This window comes from Crocodylus porosus, unplaced genomic scaffold (assembly GCF_001723895.1).
Source record: "Crocodylus porosus isolate Cpor-Errol unplaced genomic scaffold, CroPor_comp1, whole genome shotgun sequence".
Taxonomy (NCBI): Eukaryota; Metazoa; Chordata; order Crocodylia; family Crocodylidae; genus Crocodylus; species Crocodylus porosus.
In genome coordinates, this window is record NW_017728943.1 from 84695030 (window position 1) to 84717217 (window position 22188).

The window sequence follows — 22188 nt, forward strand, 5'->3', positions numbered from 1 at the left end:
CTACCTGGCTGGACTCATTTGAGTCCAGTCTCTTCTCCCGCCCAGGCCGGGGGTCGGACTTGAAGATCTACAAGGTCCCTTCCCACCCTGCTTCTATGATTCTATGATCTGAGTCCCTGGAAATTAGTTTCAGCTGAAGGTGGGGCATCAGATAGAGTGGCCCTGTGTTTTGATGTGATACCAAGAATCCTCTCTCTCAGATGCATGGTTGGTGCAACTTACCCTTAGTCCAACTAATTTCAAGATGGAATTGGAAAGGATGATTTCATTAGTCAAATTGGCAGGGGCCTTGGTGGGGTTTTGCCCTTAATAGTATGGGGTGGGTTTGTCTGCTAGGGTTATCAAGGCATATATGACCTAATCACTTTTCTTGCCCTTTAGGGCTACTGATTGCACTTCCATCTCTCGTGCTGCTTGTTTGTGGCATGAAATGCTTTTGTCTATTTTATTTGCTTTTGTCTATTTTATTCAGATATTAAGGCCAATTGCTTCAGTGACCTCTGACATACAGGAGGTCTGATATAGGTCCTTTCTGACTTGGGAAATTCAATTAAAATAATTGTTGTGGCAAAATGGATTTAGAAGCATGTAAGAGAACACTTAAATATGGTCATATATAAGTTAGCAGGGGATTGTAGTTTTAGAGGAATTAATTGCAGATATGCTGATTTGTGGAGAATTGGAGGAATAGAAAAAGCCATTGTGACAGACTCGCACCTGCTGTAGTCACCAATGAGCTTGTCCCACCTTCTTGAGTCATGTTGCACCTGGGCCTGTTTGCCCACCAAGACTTGATGTTCATGCCAGGGTATACCTTTGCTTGTCTGGAGGTGGTAATCAGTGGCCCCTGTGGGTTCAGGTGCAGTTCTGTTGGCATGTTTTCTCCGAGCTTGCACGTGCTCTGGCTAGACATACATCGTCAGCGAGCCCTCAAGGTGGAGTTTATTTTCATTTGGCCCCCCCAGGTCCCAATGGGCTGTCCTGACCTGGGGGCTTTGATACAGTCCTCTGTGTGCAGTGGGCAGTGCTGTTGCTTCTGGGCTGCACTGCTCACTGATCACATCGGGTGAGCTGGTATCTGGATGGGTCTCTGGTGCTCTGATGGTGACTGACACTTTTAGTACTTTCCCAGGTATTTTTGCCCCAGAGAAAGCGACTGGCCTTAGGCCAGCTGTGGTGCGCGTCTGGGTTTTCCCCAAGCACCTTGACCACAGGATGCGTGTGCTAGCCCTGAAGGAAAGTGCTGGGTCCCTTCCGGCAGCAAGGAAAGCATTTGGCTCCTTTTCTGTCACTCCGGCATGCTCTCCCCTTTCATCCATCTCCAAGCCCTGGGCACTGGCAGTGTTTCCTTGTTCGGTGTGGTGCCGGCTGGCTTAATTGTGGCCCAACCACCTGGAGTGCAGTGCCAAGGTGAGTTGGGTGGGGGACCATCACATCCATACTAAATTAAAAGCAATGGTCCTTGCAACTAGTCTTAAGTCTCCGATATCAGTAATTAATATAACCTAAACATAAAGCAAATTGAAAGGCAAATTGATGGAATATCTGGATGATGGAACCAAGTACAGTTAGATCATACAAACCAAACTAATTGCTTAGTTTATAAAACCTAAGAAATCAATATAAAGGAAGAAATGAAGCACAACAGATTGCATAATCTAGGTGTAAGTAAAATTACTTAAAAACTATAATTAGTTTTTTAAAATTTTTTTTTAAATGACATGAAATTAGTTTAGTTGTTATAACTTGATAAAGGCTGTATAGGCAGTCAATAACAAGCAGTCCAGGGTTAGTAGATTGTATAGCATTTGTTAAGGTTTTGGGTTGTTGATTGTGCTCATTAATTGCCGGGAAGCAGGGGTAAATGATGCATAATAGCCAGGTGAACATCAGTTTGGAAATATGGAAGTTAATACCTTTAGGGAAAAGCTAAATACATTTTTAATTTCTTAAATTAAATCTGTTTTTCTTAGTTCTGCTTTGCTGTGCCTCCCCTTTTCCTTGCTTCTTGATACTAATTTGTATAAACTTCTTTTTCCCTTTTCCCTACCTGTTGTTCAACCAAATATTTCCTCAAAAGTCAGTCCCTTTAGTTGTTCATTTTTGTTGCTTCTCTTGTCGCTCTCCAGTTTGCTGATACCTTTCTAATCCAAAATTAAATAGAATATTAATTTATAATTGAAATAAAGGTGGTTTTCTGAGGAAATTAGCACTCTGACTTAATTTCTTTACAGACTTCCATTTTACTTTATTAGGAAAGGATAGGAAAAGCCTGAACTATTTAGTGAAAGAGAGAGTAGCAGCATCAAAAATTTATATATTTATAAATACAAGCAGATTTCATGCTTCAAATCCTACTTTGGTTCTCTCCATGCCAAGGTTAAAATAATCATGAAAGGCACCAGATGTTTCTTCCCCCATGCCATTTCCATGGAAATGATGAGCTTTCTTGATCAAGCAGAACAAGTAAGCAAAACTAATTCAGGTGAGAGAGACTATTCTGAAGGTAACTTGGAACCAATGAAGAAAAGAGGTAACTTAGTGGAACTGGATTACCTTTGTTTAATTGTCTAGTACTCCCTATCTCTCATTTATTATTATTTCTTCTGCTTGTCTCATAATACCATATTACTAAGACAAGGTTCCCCCCACCATTTAACAAGGAAGGGGGTGGGAAGAGGTCCCTCTTGGTACAAGATGGCAGGGTGGCTGCTATGACTCGTGACCCTGACTTAGGGTTGGAGCTGCAACTTCTGCTTGCCATCTCTGCCCTTGCTGCTTACCCTCCAGTTTTTGCCAGGGGCACAGAGCATGTGGTTGTTCCTTCCCCAGCCTAGCCCAGTAACAGTGGTGGCAGAGGCAGCAGCTGCAATCCAGGCTTCAGCTCTGGGGCCCAGGTGGAAGTGGTGGCAGGGGCAGAGGGTGGAGACACAGGGCAGAGTTCAGGTTGCCTGCCTTGCTACCACTGCTTTCTCCACTTCAGCACAGGTTAGGCTGATGAATTTAAGATTACTCTCCAATAATTAGTTTCAGTGTATGGAGAATTATAACAAATTTTATAAATTCTACATGTATATAATCATATTATTGGCAGGTTGTCTTGGATTTGGGTAAACATGGTACATATAAAGAACCTCTTAAAATAGCTTCTCTCTCAATGTAGTTTGCTTATAGAAAAAGGTAAGATGCAAAATTATTGGTCTCTTAACTAGTTTAAAGCAGACAAAAGCCCATCTCTGACTTGCATAGGAGGCATAGCCTGAAGATTAGATAAATTTTGTCCAGGGCCTGAGGCTCAATACTTTTAGGTCCTCATTGAAAATGTTGATTGTTTGTTCATTTGTTTGTCTTTCCATTGGCTTGTGTTTTGAAGCTGTAATAATATTTATATCTTACAGAGGAATTTCAGTGATATCAGGTTTTTCCTTTTCATGCACGTTATTTTTCAAAATATTAAGTTCTATAAGTTGGTTAAATCTGTGCTATTACATATATAAAAATAAAAGTAAAGTGGGGGGTAGTGAAAAAGCAAGGAATACAAAATGTCATTGAGCAATACGAGTCCCTTTAACACAGGCATGTTAGCAGAAACACTTATCTTCTGTACCTGGATCAGTACATTGAACAGTGGATAAAACCATCAGATTGCTGTGTTTTATGTGCAGGGCTGTGGAGATGGTAAAGGAGGAGCTCCCATCCTGAGACTGCTCTGTCTTGGTAGTTATCATTTTTCTGTCTCTTAGATTAGCAAAATATGAGTAAGTGTATGGATTTGCTAGTTAGCACTCTTATTCCACGGTGTGTAGGAATCTTCCTCTCTACAGTACTTGAGAAAAAACGATCTAGTTTTTGAATAGGGGTCTTGAAATAAGCAGATCTGATTTTGATTCTCAACCTGTTCTATGAAGTTAATGTGATTTCTCCCCCCCGCCCCCCGCAAAAGGTCTTAGTGTATTTGTTTTCTGACTTCCAAAATGGTTAGAAGGATGCAAGATATTACAACCAGTAGTCCTTTTTGGTATGTTCTGTTGAATGTGTTGATACAGTACCTTTTTATATGGTATTTCCTACAATTCCATTCAGTTTTAGCAGGTTTGGGAACCCAACTCTGAACGGACTACTGACTGTACAGGCTTTTAACACATTGTCATAGACATCTTTTCAGGACTTGTCTCAACACAAATGTGTTAAGGCTGTTGGCAGAAAGCATGGGTGGGGCTAGTGAAACTGGCTGAAGTGTCTGATTAATTGACCCCAGAGATGTATGGTAAAAGTGGAGGAGTGGAAAGCATCAACTGATGTTTTGAATAGATGTAGATAGCAGAGACCTCAGTTTAGCTGAGTGACAGTAAGAACAAGTGGTGGAAACACAGGAACAACAGGAATGCATTCCTTGTAGCAAACAATACTTTTTTAGCATCTGATGCATATGGTAATGTAACTGACTGTTTTGTTACCAATATCTGTCATTATTTAAATGTTCAAGTAAGTAAAGTTATAGGATAGGGACATACTTAAATTCTTCTGAAATTATGTGGATGATTGTTTTGGCAAAGTGGTTTTTAAAAAACAAAATCAGCACCTACAGACTTTTCTTAAGTGTGTTAATAGATTTCCTGGTTTCTTTTCTTTATTTATTTTCAGAGCTAAGTACCACAAATTAAAATATGGCACAGAGCTGAATCAGGGAGATATGAAGCCTCCAAACTATGATTCTGGTAAGAATTTAAGGTTGAAATAATTATTTTTAAAGTTCTCTTATAATTTTAACTACAATTTGTAAAAGGTAGCTAGGTGATAATTGGATAGAGTAGTAGACAAAAAAGAAATAGACTCATGGTGACTAGTCAAGATAGAATGTTTTATGTTGCAAAATGTTAATGTAGCTTGTAAAAGTAGTTTTTAAAACATTAGTTTCTTGGGGTTGGTCTTTTATGGGGTGGGGGGGTTTGGTGAGTTTTATCTATATTTTGTAATAGGGCCATCAAATGAATATGGGTAAAAATGTAAGCTCTAGAGTAAATGCATGGGTGTTTTTGTTTGTTAAACTAAGAACATTCTGGCATGGCAAAAAGTTGGGGGAAGTGTATCTTGGGAACTTTATTATTTTGGAAGAGTTACTGTGCATTACCAATGTAATATAATTAGCATGCGGTGCATAATGTATTTTGTCTTGATTTACGAGCTTTTCAGATTGCCAAAAAAACTGAAAGAAATGCAAATTAGAGATAAATTAAAGGTGTTTTTTTTTAATATCCATTAAAGATGGATATTACTGGGTTTTTATAAAACTAATGAAAAATATAATGGTATATAATTTTTATAAAACTAATGGAAAATGTATAACAAGTAGTGAATACTCTGCTAGTATTGGATAACTCCTCACTGGATCGCTGCATAATTTAATTACTCATTTCTCCAAAATATGGATCTCTTTCTCATAACTAAATAGAGTGACTTTGAAGCTAAAGAAAAGGAAGAATTAAAATTTCCTTTTTGTTTTGGTCAGCACAGCAAACGTTGTTCAAAAGGCCTTTCTTGTCTCTAACCTAAGATCCAGATTTTGGATTAAGTCCTGAAGGAGAAAAGGAATGAGAAATAATTCTAAAACATTGTTCTCTGGTACAACTAAAAAAAGCGAACATTAACATGGTCCCTGCAGATCTTAGCCATGCCATTTGCTGAGGAAAATGTGTCCTAGGATATGGACAAAACTGCATTTTAGCCTCTTTAAAAGAGGATGGGTAGCTATTGCACAAGAGCATGCATCAGTTACTACACTACAACTATTAGGTCTGCAAGATCTTGTCTTATCATAACATATAATATAACATGTCATGGTAAGACTTGTTTAACTAATGAGTTAAATCTCCCTAACTTTGACCCCTGTAGGCAAGCGAAGTGACTTAGGGTTCAAGTGAAAGTGGTCTTGCTACATTTGCATCACGCTAGGATCAGCCAGAGGTAAAACAGTTTAGCGACACAGTTGTTGTATCTGCATATGCTGTGGTGAAGAGACTTGCACAGCTTAATCTAGAAAAGAGTCTGAAAATACCTGCTTGTCAAATTTGGCACGCAACTTGTCTTTTCCTAAATATATATAAAATGCCTTGGTTCTGAACTTCATTGCAACTTGTTTCTTAACAAGTTAAGCTACTGTGCTCTTATCTGAATTGGAGAAATAGTCCATCATATTCTTCCCGTAGCTGCCAAAAGATTAGAGGTTCCGGCATTATAAGCATGTACCATCAGGACTGAGCTCCTAATCAGTATAATCCTTGTAATCCATGATAATTGTCCTTAGTGCATTAGATGCTTGCCTATCTACATGTTTCTCTAGAAAAGTAGGAAGAATATTGAGGCAAATCTTTACAATACTTCAACCTAAAGTCCCTGTTATTTGGGTTCTATCTGAAATCTTGGATTCTCTAGTAATTCTGCTAAGAGCACTCTTAATTAGAACAATGCATTTTCTGCATTCTATACAACATTCCCGTAAAAGCCTCATTTGACCTATTGGGCAAGTGGTCCAAGCTTCTTCACTTTCAATTGTAAAGGATAATGGGGTTTATTTTGCGGGGGGGGAGTACAATTCTATCTTCTGGGGTGTTTATACATTTAACCAAGGTGGCCTCCAAAGGAAAAGCGTACAGTCTCGGGAGTGGTCGTAAAGCACAAACTTTTCTTCAGTCTTGATGTTTAATGGTCTTTTACCTAAAACAGGCTTTGATAGTTGCAGGGAGGATCCAACTGTCTTCAGAAAACAATGTGTACATTTATTTTCATTGCTATTCCTGGACAAACATATAGATTCAAGGTTGCAAAGTATTTAACATACAGATGGCGTACTTTATACATAAGTGCTATATAAATGTCAATTAATCTTGGTCCCTTTGGTAAGTAAAAGTATTAATCCCACTCTTGAAAATGGAAATCTCAAAGCTGCATATCAAATCAATGATTAACTGGGATTATAATGTAGAAGCTTTTGGTTCTCTAGTTATATTTTTACAGTGTTACTCTGTTCTTCCTTTAGCTGCTGGGCAATATAATAGGTCATGAGTTCGCAATAGTAGATAACAAACCTGGATTTTTTTACTTGAGCAATATAAGCTTAAATTAGGTACAGAGGTCACTGTCCATCCCTGATCATCACACGCTTATGCAACACATTGTTTTATATATTAAATCTATCTGGTTGGTCATGCATAAGGATCTTTAGCCAGCTTCTAAGTACGTTCCGTTTCCTAATGGTTTATAGGACAGACGTTGGAATTTTTCTGCAGGTTTTTACAGAGTAACATTAGATCCTGACCTATGGGCATGAAAAATTTGAAAATTTGCTAAATGTTTTTTTAAATAACTATGGGCAGAAGAAAATTGCATATATCAACAAAAATCAGCCACACCTTTTTTCCCCCTTCACTACAAAAAATAAAATATGGGTGGAACTTGATGTTAGTTCATAATGGTGTGATGAAATCCTTCATAAATTGTAAGGATTGATGGACCGTTCAGTTACCAGTGAAACCATAAAAGTTTATTTTATATGAATTTAAACTCTGATTGAGGCACTTAATGCTAGTACAGAACTCTAGATATACATGCTTTTGAAGAAAAAGAAATTGGAAAAGGATTTTCCAATTTTTTTCTTCAAAAGCATGTATATCTAGAGACTTTTGTTTTACATTGATGACGTGATGGGTGAGAGCCATAAGGGAAGTGATGTTGACAAGTATAACTTGTTTTAAGAATGCTGATGGCAGTCAATGTAGTGTACAAGTGATACAGCGGTTCCATAATACTTAATTTTTATTTTATTTTATTTTATTTTTTACTTTGAATCCATCTTAAAGGGCTGGGGTGGCATGGGTACTAAGACGTACAGTTTACAGCCCAGGAGTCAGGTCACAAGTTTGAGACCATAGCAGAAGTGCTCACAGCGTGTCCTGGCAGATTCCAACAAATCTGTGAATTCTGCTAAATACCTTGTAACAAGGACACAGAAAAAAGGAAAGGAAGTCATCCTTAAAGTTCTTTGAACTGTGTTTTGAATGTTAAAGAGGTAATTCAGTCTGACTTGCTCTTAAATTAAACTCAAATCCTCTTTTAAATAAAAAATGGGAAAACATCTTCTAATGAAACAATCTTTTCCAGATGAAGGGAATGAAACAGAGGTTCAGCCACAACAAAACAGTCAGCTAATTTGGAAACAAGGGCGACAGCTGCTGAGACAGTAAGTGTCACAATTAATGTTCAAAGATGGGAGCTTGACTGAAAGGTATCAACACTGAATCTGACTACTGTATTTTAATATTTCCATCTGATTTTTCTTTCCTGAAAAGTTAGTGTAAGCGCTTAACCTTCTCTGGAAGGGCTGTTACAGCACAGAAAGTTTTTTAGAAGTGTTGGTAAGTTTCACAGTTTAAAACAAACTGTTTCTGGTGGGTGTTATAAGAAGGTTAATAGGGAAAAGAGGTTAGAGAAATCTTAACATTTATTTTTCCCTTAAAATATTTAGCAAAAATTCAAGAGATAAGATTATTCCTTCTAGAACCATGTGAAATAAGAACAACTTTTACCTTTCAGATTTTTTTCACATGTTTACATATTTTTTTTCTGATTTTGACTAACTTTTAACACATCCATGAAACAATCTTACTTGGTCCATGTCTGAGTCCATCTGTTATATATCGGTGGTATGCAAGTGTGTAAAGCCCAGGTCTTAGTGCTACTCACACACCTCCTAGACACCTAAGTTAGTAAATGCAATTATTTTTCATGCTACATAGTTGGACTTAGTTCATCGTGCATGCTCAGAAGCAGTTTCCTATGGGCAGGTATATGTTGAACTCCATTTATGTCCTATTGCCATCCAGTTATATCTGGGAAAATACACATTCTGTGTTAAATCCCCAAATCTGTTGTCAAAGGAGATGCAACGTGTATTTTAAACTCATTTTACAGATTTGGGGCTGAGAGATTAAGGGATTTGTACAGGGCTGTGCCACATATCCATATATCTTACTTAGTTACACTGTAAGGTACCTGTCTACCCTGTCTTCTGCATGACTTCAGATTAACTTGACTGCCTATCTGCATATCCATATCAGCCAGCTTTACACTTCAGACAGTCTGACTCCAAGGCTCAATGAACCTTTTAGGTCTTAGCTGTCACCCTTTATGTAAATGAGCGAAATTCACATTCTGCATGGTTGTTCCAGTTTAACAAAACAGTTGGGTAGTCTACTAAATGTGTATATACGTATTTGATCATAAAACTGGTTGTTTGTACGGGCATAACTAGTCAAAGAGTAGGAAATTGTCACAGTAGGTATGTACAGGCTTTGTGTAAAGGTTATCTAGGAGGCAGATTTTAAGTTAGATTTTTTTTTTATTTTACTTTAGATGTTCATGAAATTCCTATAAAAACAAAATAGCTATACGGTGTATGAAATGGTTTGGGATTTTTTTAATTAAAAATCATTTACAGTTTATTCATAGTTCTTTTTCCATCTATCTTGGTAAATGCAATGAATAACGTATTGTATAACCTCTGACTACTAGGCTCTTTGATTTTTTCTCAGTGACTGTACAGGCTGGTACTGCAAGAAACGATTCCCTCTGCAGCTGGTACAAGACAATTTATTATAATGTTTCATTAGCACAGCACCATACTTCGCTAAGCTTTGTACCGGAGAGGAGTTTAGGGAGTATCTTTTATATAAAGATTTAAATAATCATATAGATTACACAGATCTGCATGAAAGTCTAGCATGAGTTCTACTCCTACAGGTATCTACAGGAAGTGGGTTACACGGATACAATACTGGATGTGAAGTCAAAACGTGTGCGAGCTTTGTTGGGCCTTTCAAATGATGCCTCAGACAGAGAAAATAACAAAAACCAAGAGCCAATGGTAAATGGCACAGAGGCCCAGATTAAAGAAAACGTAATGATTGGGTAAGTTCTGGACATGACAAATGTTACCTTTTAATGTGTGTGTAAATTATTTGTTTGTGAAAGATTTTATTCGCATGAAAGATTTTTATGACTCTTCTTTCTAGATTCCAAACTGACTGAATATTTCTAGCCAACTTAATTATTAAATAGTTAGGTATTAACGTGGAAGCCCCACTTTAATTATTGAAAATTTCCATAAAGAAGCAATTTATTATTTAAGTGACACTACAGGAAATTAAGCCTTCTGACTTTAAGGTTATGTTCTTTAAATGCTGAAAGGAATATGTCAATTACTGGGCCAACAGAATTTTCCTTTGGCTTGCTAATACTCTCAAAATTGTAATATAGTCTTCAATATTCTGGTATAAGATGCCGTATATGAGGACTAAATAATCTGTATAAGGTGAAGGATTTTACAGCATCTGGAAATGTTTTTAATATGCATAACTAGCTTCCAACTTTTATAAATACTCAACTTTGCTGCTGACATTTATGTTAATAAATATGTGAGAATGCAGGTAAAATCTACATGTAGCTTCCACATGTGCATGCCTGTCACTTTCTTGATATTTCTGATACCATCACAAAGATGGCAGACAGAATAAAATAAAGTTTATGCTTCATTTATTAAATTGTTTTCCTCTTTCTAGAAGAAACTTATTACAATTAAAATGTTTCTGAAAGCTTGCTTTTAGACATTCCAGCAAAATTAGTTTGTGGCTGCTGATTTTAAATACAATAGTTTATGAAGTGCTAGATTTAAAAAAAAAAGTCTGAGTTTTACTTCAGAAGGCAGCACCATTGCCAACATGGGGTTTAATTTATGATTTTGCCTCTTGTTTCAAAAGCAAGTACGGTTTAAAAATAGCAGACTGCAGTCCCCACTATATTCCAAGGCACAATGTTGCTTTGTGACGCTTCCTAATCTGAAGAGAATTCATTACAGTAATCAGAGCCAGTAAAGCAGCTGGTCTGTGTTTAGGGAGATTACCCAATGGACATGAGCTAATTATATACTTCACGTTAGGTTGTGAGATGGGAAATTTTGGTGTGTAACCTCTGTTATACACCCTTTCAGGCTGGAAGGAGATGGTATCTATCTTGGGTAAAAAATGGGAGAAGCTTGTCCTTTTTACAGTCAGAGTGAGAATTCCTATGTGTACGTGTTGTCGTTTTTCTTTTTCTTTTAATTGAAGATGGCTAGAGAGAGTGAGGTTATGTGATGGCTGTTTTGCATCGGAATGGAATAGTCAGCAAATTTGTGGAGACCTGTTAAGGCTGAGAGGCGATGAGCCTTGGAGCTAACGACAGATAATTTGTCTGGGCTCCTTCATCAAATAAGTTCTGACCTCCTTCTAATGGTTATGCATATTGTGGTGTAATACTTCTTCCATGAGCTTTTGTTTTAGGTAGTGCTAGATCTGATATAAATAAAGTTGACATTTTTGATTTGCGGGCTGATTCTGGATGTGGGTGCTCAGTAATACCATGTTTGGCTGAATATTGTCATTCTACAAGATTTGCCATTGCAGTTTGATGTTAATGCATGTCCTCTTTGAGGAACTTTTTGTTCCTGGCTCACTTGTGATGCACAAAGTAGCTAAATGCAGAAAGTGTTTAGCTGAGCACCTGAATGTTTGATATGTACAGTATACAACTAAACTTTCTGGTTCAGCTGGTCTCTACATCCTAAGTTTTTGCAGTAGAGGAATTTCTAAGTGGAGTTTTCTGACATTTTTTCAATATTGTCTCAGTGCTCACAGTTTATCATGCATCTCTTGATCTTGGTTCAAACTGGCTGGCTTGTGTTTCTTTGGAGGCAAGGGAAGTCTGGTTTTTACTGAAAGTTTGAGGAGAATTTTTTGCTGGGATGAGTGAAAAATTGGTCTTCTGTGTTGTGAATATTTTGGATACTTGTAGTTCAGCCACCATCCTGTGCATATTGGTGCAGGAGGTATTCCACATCTCCAGGCAAAAGGCTGCTCATGCCTTTTGGACTAGTGAATGCTGCAGAATTTTGTAATTCCTGACTGGCGCTATATGATATCTCGCCTTTTACCTCCTTCTAGCCACATTATCATTTGCTTACAACGCTGAATCAGGTTGGAGACCAGACAACAATGAGGGGAGTAGGTTTGTCATAAATTGGCTGAGGTGTTCCTGCGCCAGATAAGGTGTTACCCTTTGCTTAATCCATGTGGATTGTAGGGCCTATTTGCTTTTGCAACCTCTACTAGAGCACCTGAGCCAAGTAGGTGCTGGAGATTCAGGACAAACAGGATGTGCCAATTCCAGTCCAAATGCTTGCTCAGCCTTTAAAGACTTAAAACTGCCAATCCCACACCCAAGCAGTACAGCCTCTAAAGAAGTGTAAATTGTAATATGCATAAACTTTAGGCAGACGTGGGATGAATTTAAATGCCTATCCCACGGTGCATTGGCCCATAGGGAGGATCAGAGCACTCAGAGAGATGTCTTATTAGTCCCAAACTATTTGCTACCCCCAAAAGTGGGGAATTGATTCAGCTGTTGTTTCCTTCCCACTTCCACAGTATATGGAGTGTGGATGGAGAATGTTAAAGCCAGAATGAACTTGAGCTGGGAGGCACCAGGAGCAGCACTGAACAAGAGGGCATGCCATCATTGCAATAGTAGAGGAAGAGGAATGGTGCTGTGGCAAACTAAGAACAAATGAAAATGGCTAGAAGAACAGGCAAGCAATTAAGGGAAACCAGGAAAGAAAAATCTTGTGGGTGGAGAATAAGGGAAGGAGGAAGAGAGACAAACTGGTAGGTACACTTAAAAAAATGGAGGGAGTTGCCCCTCTCTTGTTGTGCCATATCTTGCCATACTTGCATTAAAGACCTAGCATTCTGACATTCAGCACCATAGTACTGGCTCTAAGTACTTGCCTTTCCTTAGAGATCGAGGAGCAGCTGGGAATTCTTGGGACTCTTGATAGGAGGCAGATGTTCAGCTTGCCCATGTGGGTGGGGAGCAATAAGCAGCACTTCTACTGCAGTGTTAATACGAAGATAGTTGCTTGCTGCTTTTTTACTTTAAAATGCTTAACTCGATCCATCAGGTTCTCAGTACTTCAGAAAGCTGTAATGCTGGCTGGTTTCATCTTCCTAACCACATGAAGTTGGATTTCCAAGAATGTTGTGGTCTACAAAGCCATTTTCTCTAAGCTCAATAATCACTTTGTCCCTTTTTCTGACAATAATGCCAGTTTCAAAAACTAAAATTAAGTTAAACCTGCTCTTTCTTAGTTAAAGCAACTTGATGGCTGTGTATTAGTAACCACTGCGCATATAGCCAGGTACCTGTATTTTGACACATTTGTATCTGCTAATGTACAGAACCTCATGAAAACTTTAACATTCAAGAGCACCATGTGGATTTGGAGTGTTCCTGGAAGATTTTGATTCCGTAGATGAAAACATTATTTTGGTCACTTGACATTTGATTTAATCCTCTTCCTACTTGTCTCATGGTATTTTAAAGGGGATCTATATTCACTTTCGTCAGATCAAGTCACTTGCATTACAAAAGATAAGTACCACTCCTTGGCATGAATGAATTCAGAAATAAATACTAAAAATTAACTTTCTAATAATGTAAAATTCCAAAATGCCTGCAATAGGCAGACAAGGTTATTTGGGTAAATGTGATGTCTTTATTAGACCAACTGAAAAGTTGGTGTGGGAAAGCCTGCAGTGAGAGGAATGGGTGCTTTTTTCTCCATTAAATGATCTATGATTCGTTGTAAACACGAATGAAAACTGTCTCAATGAAATACAACATGATCTTATGTGACAAGAAAGAATTTTTAATTTAATGCATTAACCCCTTTTTTTTTTAATTGGTTCCTTCCTTTAATTGAGTCCTGGTCAGTCTATATTAATCTCGGAGGTATTTATTTGACATGGACAGAAACAGACATCATAATGGAACAAAATGGAAAAAGGAATAAAATATATATTACCAAATAACTTATTATGGTTAGGACTTGATAAGGGGACTCAGAGATTAGAAGCTGTAGTTAAATGACCAGTGAAAGTTCATTCCAACAGTTTAACATGTTTTTTAATTAAAGTTAGAAAAAAAAATAAGAAAAATTTAAGGCCAATTGGCATATACTCAGTCTTTCTTTAAAAACTAACTACTCCTTTTATTGTACTATGTTTGATTTCTCTTGCATTTCTTGCACATAAGAAAAGAAACCTCAGTTAAAAAATGTAATGGGTTATGCTCCTACTTCTTATCAAGCTTATAATGAAACAATTATTAAGACTTTAATTTCTAGAGTAAAACAAACCATTCCAATGAAGACTTAAGCAAGTGACCATCATTCTAGTTCAAAAACAGATTACCTGAATAACTCTCATGCATCCGTAAATCCTTTTGGCACTTACACATTTAATCAAACTGCTCTGTGCATACTGGCTTATGGACGTATGTAGTGTTGTGCATCTCCTTGCTTATAAAATGGTTTAAAAAAGAAATTAAACCTTTCAAATTTTGGTGCTACTGATCTGCAAAAGAAAATAATTCCCAAACAGTGTGTGTATATTAGACATGCATAATGAATTAAAAATTGGAAATCTAGTTGAGTTTTAAAAATCACTTCTTTCCCTTCCCCCCTCTTCCTTCCCCTTCTTTATTTATCCTTGGCTGTCTTTTGCCTTGCCCTAAGCAGGGCTACAAAATAAAGTAGGTATTCACAGCAGATGCATTTATGCATGGCTTCTACAAGGAACACTGTTGCCCTTGTTCCTTATAGCTGATCTCTAAATAATAATTAAAGAAAAAGCAACACCTTGCCATGAGACACTTATTCCTTGAAGCCAAGCCCCGTTTCCATTAATCCAATGGGAAGTGGAGTCAGTGATAGCAGCTTCTCTTTAGAAGACCCTGGTAGAGAACTATGGCTTAAGGCTTGCAGCTTGTTCTTGGAAACCTCACACAAGTCTCTTATGGGCTTGGAGGAAGAAGCAGAAAGACATGAAATAGGGGTGAGGAAGGCAGGGAAGATGAGACGTTAATAAGGAAGTAACTTTTTGTAAGTTACTCCAAGCATTCTAGTGGGTTGTTTCTTACAAAGTTTGTTTGATTTGTTGTGATGCAGTGATCTAACTAGTCAAACAGCCTTATCTTTGCATGTATGCTTGGGACATTACATTGTATAGTCTGAAAGTCTCTTCAGTTGGTAAACTTGCAAATTGCATCCAAACCATTTTGTAAGTGTTACTTCCTGGTTTTAGTGTGCATTGCCTGTTTCTTGCATACTGTGTGCTAATTCAAAACAAAACTTTCAAAAAGATTGTGAATACTGTCTGGCCTGTCTAATGTTGTTTTTACCTTGCACATAACTGCGTATGGTGATTACATGTTTTATTTATTTCCATATATTCAGTTAAGCTGCATATACGTGGCCTGGATCTCATTGTGTGGTTATAAGAATTTTAATACTATGAGAAGACAGTATTAGATATAATGGTCTCAGCCCAGTTTTTAATAGTAAATGAGGACTGAGTCCACAGATATGGTTTGGGAGACTGTACCAGGTCACTGGTATCAGGTATAGTTTGTTAGCACATGCTCCTTCCTTCCTGGGTCATGTCATGAAATGTTTCTAGTGCTCTGAAGAAGCCTTCTGTTTTGATCCCCTAGAAATACATATTTTTTTGGTTAGGTTAAAGTGAACCCTTTCTTTAATAGAATTATGTTGTGGATTTCCTTTCTTCTTCTGTAATTTTATCAATAAAATCTGATTTTAAGATGACCTGTCTTTTGGTATTGGATACTAATTGTTAGATTAGTTGCTCGCAACCAAACACTTCATAGTCTTCCTCCCCACCACGAAAAGAAACTGATGGCTTTTTGTCACATTGGGTGTCAAGAGAAGTTTATGATCTCCTTCCCCAAAATTAGTACAGGAAGCCTTCCAAGAGCTAGGGTGGGCAAATAGAAATACAAATAAATGGAAAAATCTGAGGTGTTATTACAAAGACAGTATTTATCTTCAACATCCATTTAAGCTATTTGAATTTAAATTTATTATATATTATGGAATCATATTAGAGAAGCAAAGGGAAGTATCTGCAGTATGCGGTCTCAGTAGCATCACTTATTAATGTGCAGAAGTGAGTTTCCCTATATTTTCCATGTTTTGCACAGTTCAAACCTGGATCTATGTAGCCTCTAAAATTTTAGACCTTGAGAGCCTTTTTGTGTTGGTAACTTTTTGAGTTACTTTCTGAACTGAAAGGATCCTAAACCAATTAATTTTTTTTCTTTAATCTGGAACCATATAATTTTATACAGCAGCTTGACGCAGGAAATGAAGGTTTAGCTGACTAGTGTGGTGATATTCTGTAAGGCTAAGTGCAGGCTTTTAAATGCTATGCTATGTATGGAGTACTGAGAGGTCAGAATTGGGGAGATGGTAAAATTGTCTATTAGCCTAAGTAGGATTTAAGCATGTTCTAAATCTGAAATTATTAAAACAGCATATGAAACACAACTCGGAAGAAATCTTTCAGGTTGGTCATATCTGCAGTAGATCCAGGAGGCAACCTGGCTCTGAAGGAGACAAGTATTCCTGCAATACTAGGCCGTGGTATAATTTTAAAGGAAAAAAGTCAGCAAAAGTAGTTGGAAGACATGGCCCCACCCGGGCCTCATATTTACTTTTTTGCCATAGTGCAGCAGTTCCTTACTCCTTTTGGCTACCTCTGTCATTCTTTTGCATCAACTTTGCATCTTTCTCAGGACTGTACTTCACACATCAACCTCAGCTTTCAATTTCTGGTTTCATTTTTGCAACTACTTACAACTTCTTTTCTGCCTAGTATTCTAGTATAACAGGTAAGGGGTTTTTTGTGGGTTTCTTTTTTGTGTAAATTACAAGTGATTTCAGGTACTCCTGTCAATTTCTTGGCTTTTACAATCGCCTATTTAGATTAAATGACCTTTTTTCCTGTTGCTATATGAAAGATCCATACCAACAGTAAAGTATAATCCTGTGACTGTAAAAGTTACTGTCCTTAAAGTGTTATCAAGTGCACAAAGGCACAGTATTTTTCTCAAAAATGCTAACTGAAATATAGGCAGACAGGGTTCTTTGGGTGAATCTGATACCTTTTATTAGACAAACTTAAATAGTTGGAAAAAATTTTAAGCAAGTTTTCAGGTTTAAAAACCTTTTGTCAGGCTGAGGAAGTCTCTGCTGTCGGTGTCTACTCATCCAGGAAGAGCACACGCCAGCTGCAGACTTCCTCAGCCTGACAAAGGGTTTTTAAACCCAAAAGCTTGCTTAAAATTTTTTTTCCAACTATTTAAGTTGGTCTAATAAAAGATATTAGATTCACCCAAAGAACCTTGTCAGCCTATGTCCTCAGACCAACACGACTACAACCTACACCCCTGTAACTGAAATATATTATTAGTAACAGTAGGATTTTTTTTTTATTGTGATTACCAATGGAGAGAGAACCTTGGGTATTATTAGCTGTAGGAGTTGCAGGCAGATTGCCTGATAGTTTAACATTTAGGTTTCATGTTTTCTTCCTCTGCAGAATGTGTGTCATTTGTCTCTACCTGTTCTTTTGCTTTTCTACCAAAATCTTTGGAGTTCTGTCCCAGTACGAGTCTGTCAGAAGTCTGTCTGACTTTGTTTCAGGTTCTTGTTCCATGTAGGGCTCATAAATTGGTTGCATTTATTCCTTTATTATCGCTTTAACTGTATGCTTACCAACATTACTTTGTCTGCTTGGATTCTTCTTCAGCTGTTGGCATAGCAACCCTTATGGTTCCTGCTTCAGAGACGCTTGGAATTTCTGCTAAAACTGAAAAGGCAACCTTTGTAAAAGATATATTATACAGAATTAAACATTTGTTTTCCATTAAATGTATTTTACAGGAACAAATTCAACACTTTTCAAATGTTCCTGATTGACAGGCCTGGAGCCTGGCATATCTTGTTCCCTAGTAAGATGGAAGGACATAAATAACAGAGTGAAGTCTTACTGTACCCCCGTGTGTATGTGAAGTTAGATTAGTATCCTTGGCTTATTCTACCCTGGTCCTCTCTACTGCAGTTGCCAGCAAAGTGTGCTTGTTTGAAACTGGTTTGTCATCTGCATCTTTGTCAGATGGAAGCTACTTTAAAATACATCAAAAACTGAAGCAGCTGAGTTGGGAATTGCAGCTAAGCATCGTATAATTAGAGGGTGTAATAAAATAACCTACAGTTAATATTACATTGTTTTGCCCACAAACATAATTGTATATAATCATTGTCCAATTTTACCAACTGACTTATTTTTATCCTGTGGGTTCTTGGGCACTAAAAAGCAAAACACATGAATGCAAGAAAGATTTTGTAGATGATCATTATTCTTTTTTTGTTGTTGTTTTCTTGTTACCAGAAAACCAGAATTGACAGACTCTGCCTCTCTGTTAGAGACTTTCAAGTTTCTTGAAAATGCAGCAGCAGAATTCAGTGATGAAGAAGAGGAAGAAGACATTGAAGGAAGAGAGAAAACAATTATTGATACCTCAACGGTAGGTCAAAAAATCCAACTGAAAAACTTGTGGTGGACTGATAAGAGCTTAATGTGATCCCTTACAGATGCACATTTGCATGATGTACATCCCCAAATGTGTGTGTATCTGCAAATCATTAAATGCGCTCACATCTGACTGTCTAGTTGGTAATATGAGAAGAGGGGCATAACAAATGCATTCCATTTATTTATGCCTAATAGTAAGCTTGCTTCCTTGAAATGTGAAAATTGTCCCTAACACACAAATTCAGCTCCACCATTTGTTTGTTGCATGTATGGCTCTTAGAGTGAGAGGACAAAATACTTTATAAAACAGGAGAATGAACAAGAAAACAAAACAAATTGAAGGAGAAGTTTGAGCATCAGCATAAAACAGAACCCATCAAACCAATATCCCAGCCTACCTTTGGTTGCTAAATGCAACCAGAATCTTACAGTGCATCTGAAAGATGTCCAGGTTCAGGCTCTGGTGGACCTCAAGAAAGAGGGATTTGTAGAGTTAAGGAGCAACTGGTGAAAATAATTTCCCACATCTTCTCATCAGGCAGAATTACTGCATTGATGGCACTTGCAAGGAATTGCTCTTGGCTCTCTTCAGAGATCACAATGGGACATAAGGGAGAAGCTGGTACTCTTAGATATGTAGGGTCCAGACTGATTAGGGCCTTATGAGTCAAAACCAGCACCTTGAATTTTACTTGAAAAACTTTTGGTGTCCAGTGCAGACTCTGGAGCATATGAAGTTGTGCTCCTGGCAACCCAACCCTGTCAAAAGGGAGATCACTGTATTCTGCACCAGCTGCATCTTCCAGATAGTCTTCAAGGACAGTCCCATGTAGAGCGTGTTGCATGGATGTTTATTGCCAGATCTGAATCTAGAAAAAAAAGGATCACGGTCTTCTCACCCTGTGAGAAGACTTAGCACTAATGCCACCTAAACTTCCATCCAGGTGCAGCAGAGGATACAGGGGCACTCCAAGACTGCAAATGTGAGTGACAAGGGGAAGCTGAATCCCCTCTCTGAAAGGTGCTCAATCTCTTGCCAAGTTGTGCAGTTTTGACTGAAACTGAAACCATCCACATCCAATGCCCAAGTGTATCTAGACACTGGGAAAAGACTGAGACTGTGGGGCCTGGGTCAGATGAGGAAGAAAAGCAGAGCTGGGTGTCATCAGCATACTGATGGCACCTCCCTCCAAATCTCTGCATAGTCTTGCCCAGCAGCTTTATATATGCATTGAACAGAAAGGGTGACACAGTGGAGCCCTGGGGGACTCCAAAGTGACTCCATTACTAACTTCCAGGACCTTCCTGCTAAGAAAAAACATAATCACTTTAGAGTTGTTCTGTGAATACCCACCAGATCATGTAAAGATTTTATTAACACCTCCTAGTCAACTTGAGGCAGGTGAGTAGTACTTACTCATTTAAAGTCAGCTGTGTAAGCATGCTCAGAAAGATCTGAGAAGGCACACTACTCAGTATAGATTCCTGAAGTATTGGTTGCAAAAACAATTGTAAACCATGGCAAAAATCAAAATGAGTGACTGTGAGGGGAGGGAGACTCGGGTCCTTTTCCTCCTCAGCCAGAGTGGTATTTGAACCGACATCTTCTACTTTCCATGAGCTTCATAGATTTCATAGACATTAGGGCTGGAAGGGACCTTGGAAGATCATCGAGTCCAGCCCCCTGCCCCAGGGGCAGAAAGTCAGCTGGGGTCACCCGATCCCAGCAGTATTAACGTCCAATTGACTCTTAAAAGAATCCAGAGTAGGTGCTTGCACCCTCTGGCGGCAATCTGTTCCGGGCCTTGGGGGCTCGGACTGTAAAGAAGTTCTTCCTTACATCCAGCCTGAAATGGTCTTGGAGAAGTTTGTAACATTTCAACCCGGTCTTCCCATGGGGCGCTCTGGTGAACAGGCATTCCCCCCGATCCTGATGCACACCCCTTATATACTTATAGGCAGCCACCAGGTCCCCCCTGTGCCTGCGTTTTTGCAGGCTGAAGAGTCCCATAGCTCTCAGCCTCTCATCATAAGGCCTGTTTTCCTGACCTCTGATCATGCACATGGCTCTCCTCTGGACTCTCAAGCTTCTCCACATCCATTTTAAATTGTGGAGCCCAGAATTAGATACAGTAGTCCAGCTGCAGCCTCACCAAGACCAAGTACAGTGGGAGGATGACATCCTGGGATTTGCTAGAGAAGCATCTAAGCCAGAGTTTTGCTCGATTTGCCGGCTGCAACATCATATTGGTGGCTCATATTCATCTTGTGGTCAATCATGACCCCACCCAAGTCCCTTTCAGCCATGGTGCTAGCAAGCATAGCACTGCCGAGCCTATAAGCATGCTGCAGGTTTTTCTTCCCAATGTGGAATACCTTGCATTTTTCGATGTTGAAGGCCATCAGGTTTTTGTCCGCCTATTTTCTGAGCCTGTCAAGGTCGGCCAGGAGTTAACTAAACTAGAGTCAAAAGCTCCCTCAGCCCCTGCTCCCTCTGAGCACTGGCTCAGTGGGTAGTTCAGAGGGATGTACATGTGGAGAGGAAGCCAGTGGGAGACTGGCTCAGTGAGATGGATACTGCACTACAAGGGGGAGGCTTCTGTCTTCTGGCCCCAGCTCATTTTCTCCAGTAGTGTTTCTGCATTTTACATTTAATAATCATTGCATAAAATGGATAGACAGCTGGTGCGTGTGGGGGAGGTGGTTTTAAAACGACCACACTGTTTAATGCAATCTTTAGCCTTGTTTTGAAGTTAAACATTTTAATTTTTCTGATTTTTATATTGGGAACATATTTGATTCTGAATATATTTTAATATATATTCAATATAATATATTTTAATATAGTATAAATTGCCTTAAAGCTGTAATACTCATGTGCAGGAAAAAAAGATTTTTGCTGCATCCCAAAACTGAGTTACTGCATTTCATTCTGAGCTGTGTATGCAGCATATTTGAAAAAAAGTATTACAAAAATAACAACACTTTGGTGGGGGGAGGGTTGCCTGGTTCATTCTTTTTTTGTTTTTTGAAATAACTAACCTTTCCAGTTAACATTGCCACCTTGATGGTGTCACAAGCAATCAGATAAAAATCCAAGGTGCATAGAATTAATGCATTTTTTTGTTTGGGCCAAAAAAATCATATTTACCTGATTTATTTTTTTAATCTAAAATATATTTAAAAATTGTAGTTGAGTCATGATAGAGCCATCATTAATTTTTGGAAACAGATAACTGTATAAATGAGGTTTGCTGTTTTTTTTTTTTGTTTTGTTTCTTCTTAAGAAATGCTTTTACAGAGGATCTTTGTCAAACTTGTTGCCACTAACCCATGGCCTATGAGGTAATGTCTGCGACTTCTGGGTAAAATCAGCTTTAATACAGTTTATTCAATGTGCAAGCCAAGGAAACAAGGTTTAAGTTGAATGTTTAGTCTTCTTCTAGATCTTAGAATTGATTCTGTCTTAGGAACTGTGAAGAAGTCTTCTAGCCAGATTAGAATAAACAGAAATGTCTCTCCATGAGCTAGAGAGTGCAGGCCTCTATGTTGAATTTATGATGGCTTTTAATAAGGTCTTAAGTGAAATTGGTAATATTGAACATCTTTTTTTTTTTCCATTGAAATAGATTTGTTAATGTAGTTT

General features: G+C 38.2%; 1 protein-coding gene across 3 annotated transcripts in view; it reads left to right on the forward strand.

Moving 5' to 3' along the window:
* STRN (striatin) overlaps window positions 1-22188 on the forward strand; it is a 74912-nt gene that overhangs the window by 9258 nt on the left and 43466 nt on the right. For all 3 annotated transcript variants that reach the window (XM_019549735.1, XM_019549736.1, XM_019549737.1), the window contains exons 2-5: window positions 4645-4718; window positions 8158-8236; window positions 9796-9963; window positions 18399-18534. In XM_019549735.1, coding sequence (XP_019405280.1) covers window positions 4645-4718; window positions 8158-8236; window positions 9796-9963; window positions 18399-18534 — 457 coding nt within the window. The remainder of the gene's footprint in view (window positions 1-4644; window positions 4719-8157; window positions 8237-9795; window positions 9964-18398; window positions 18535-22188) is intronic.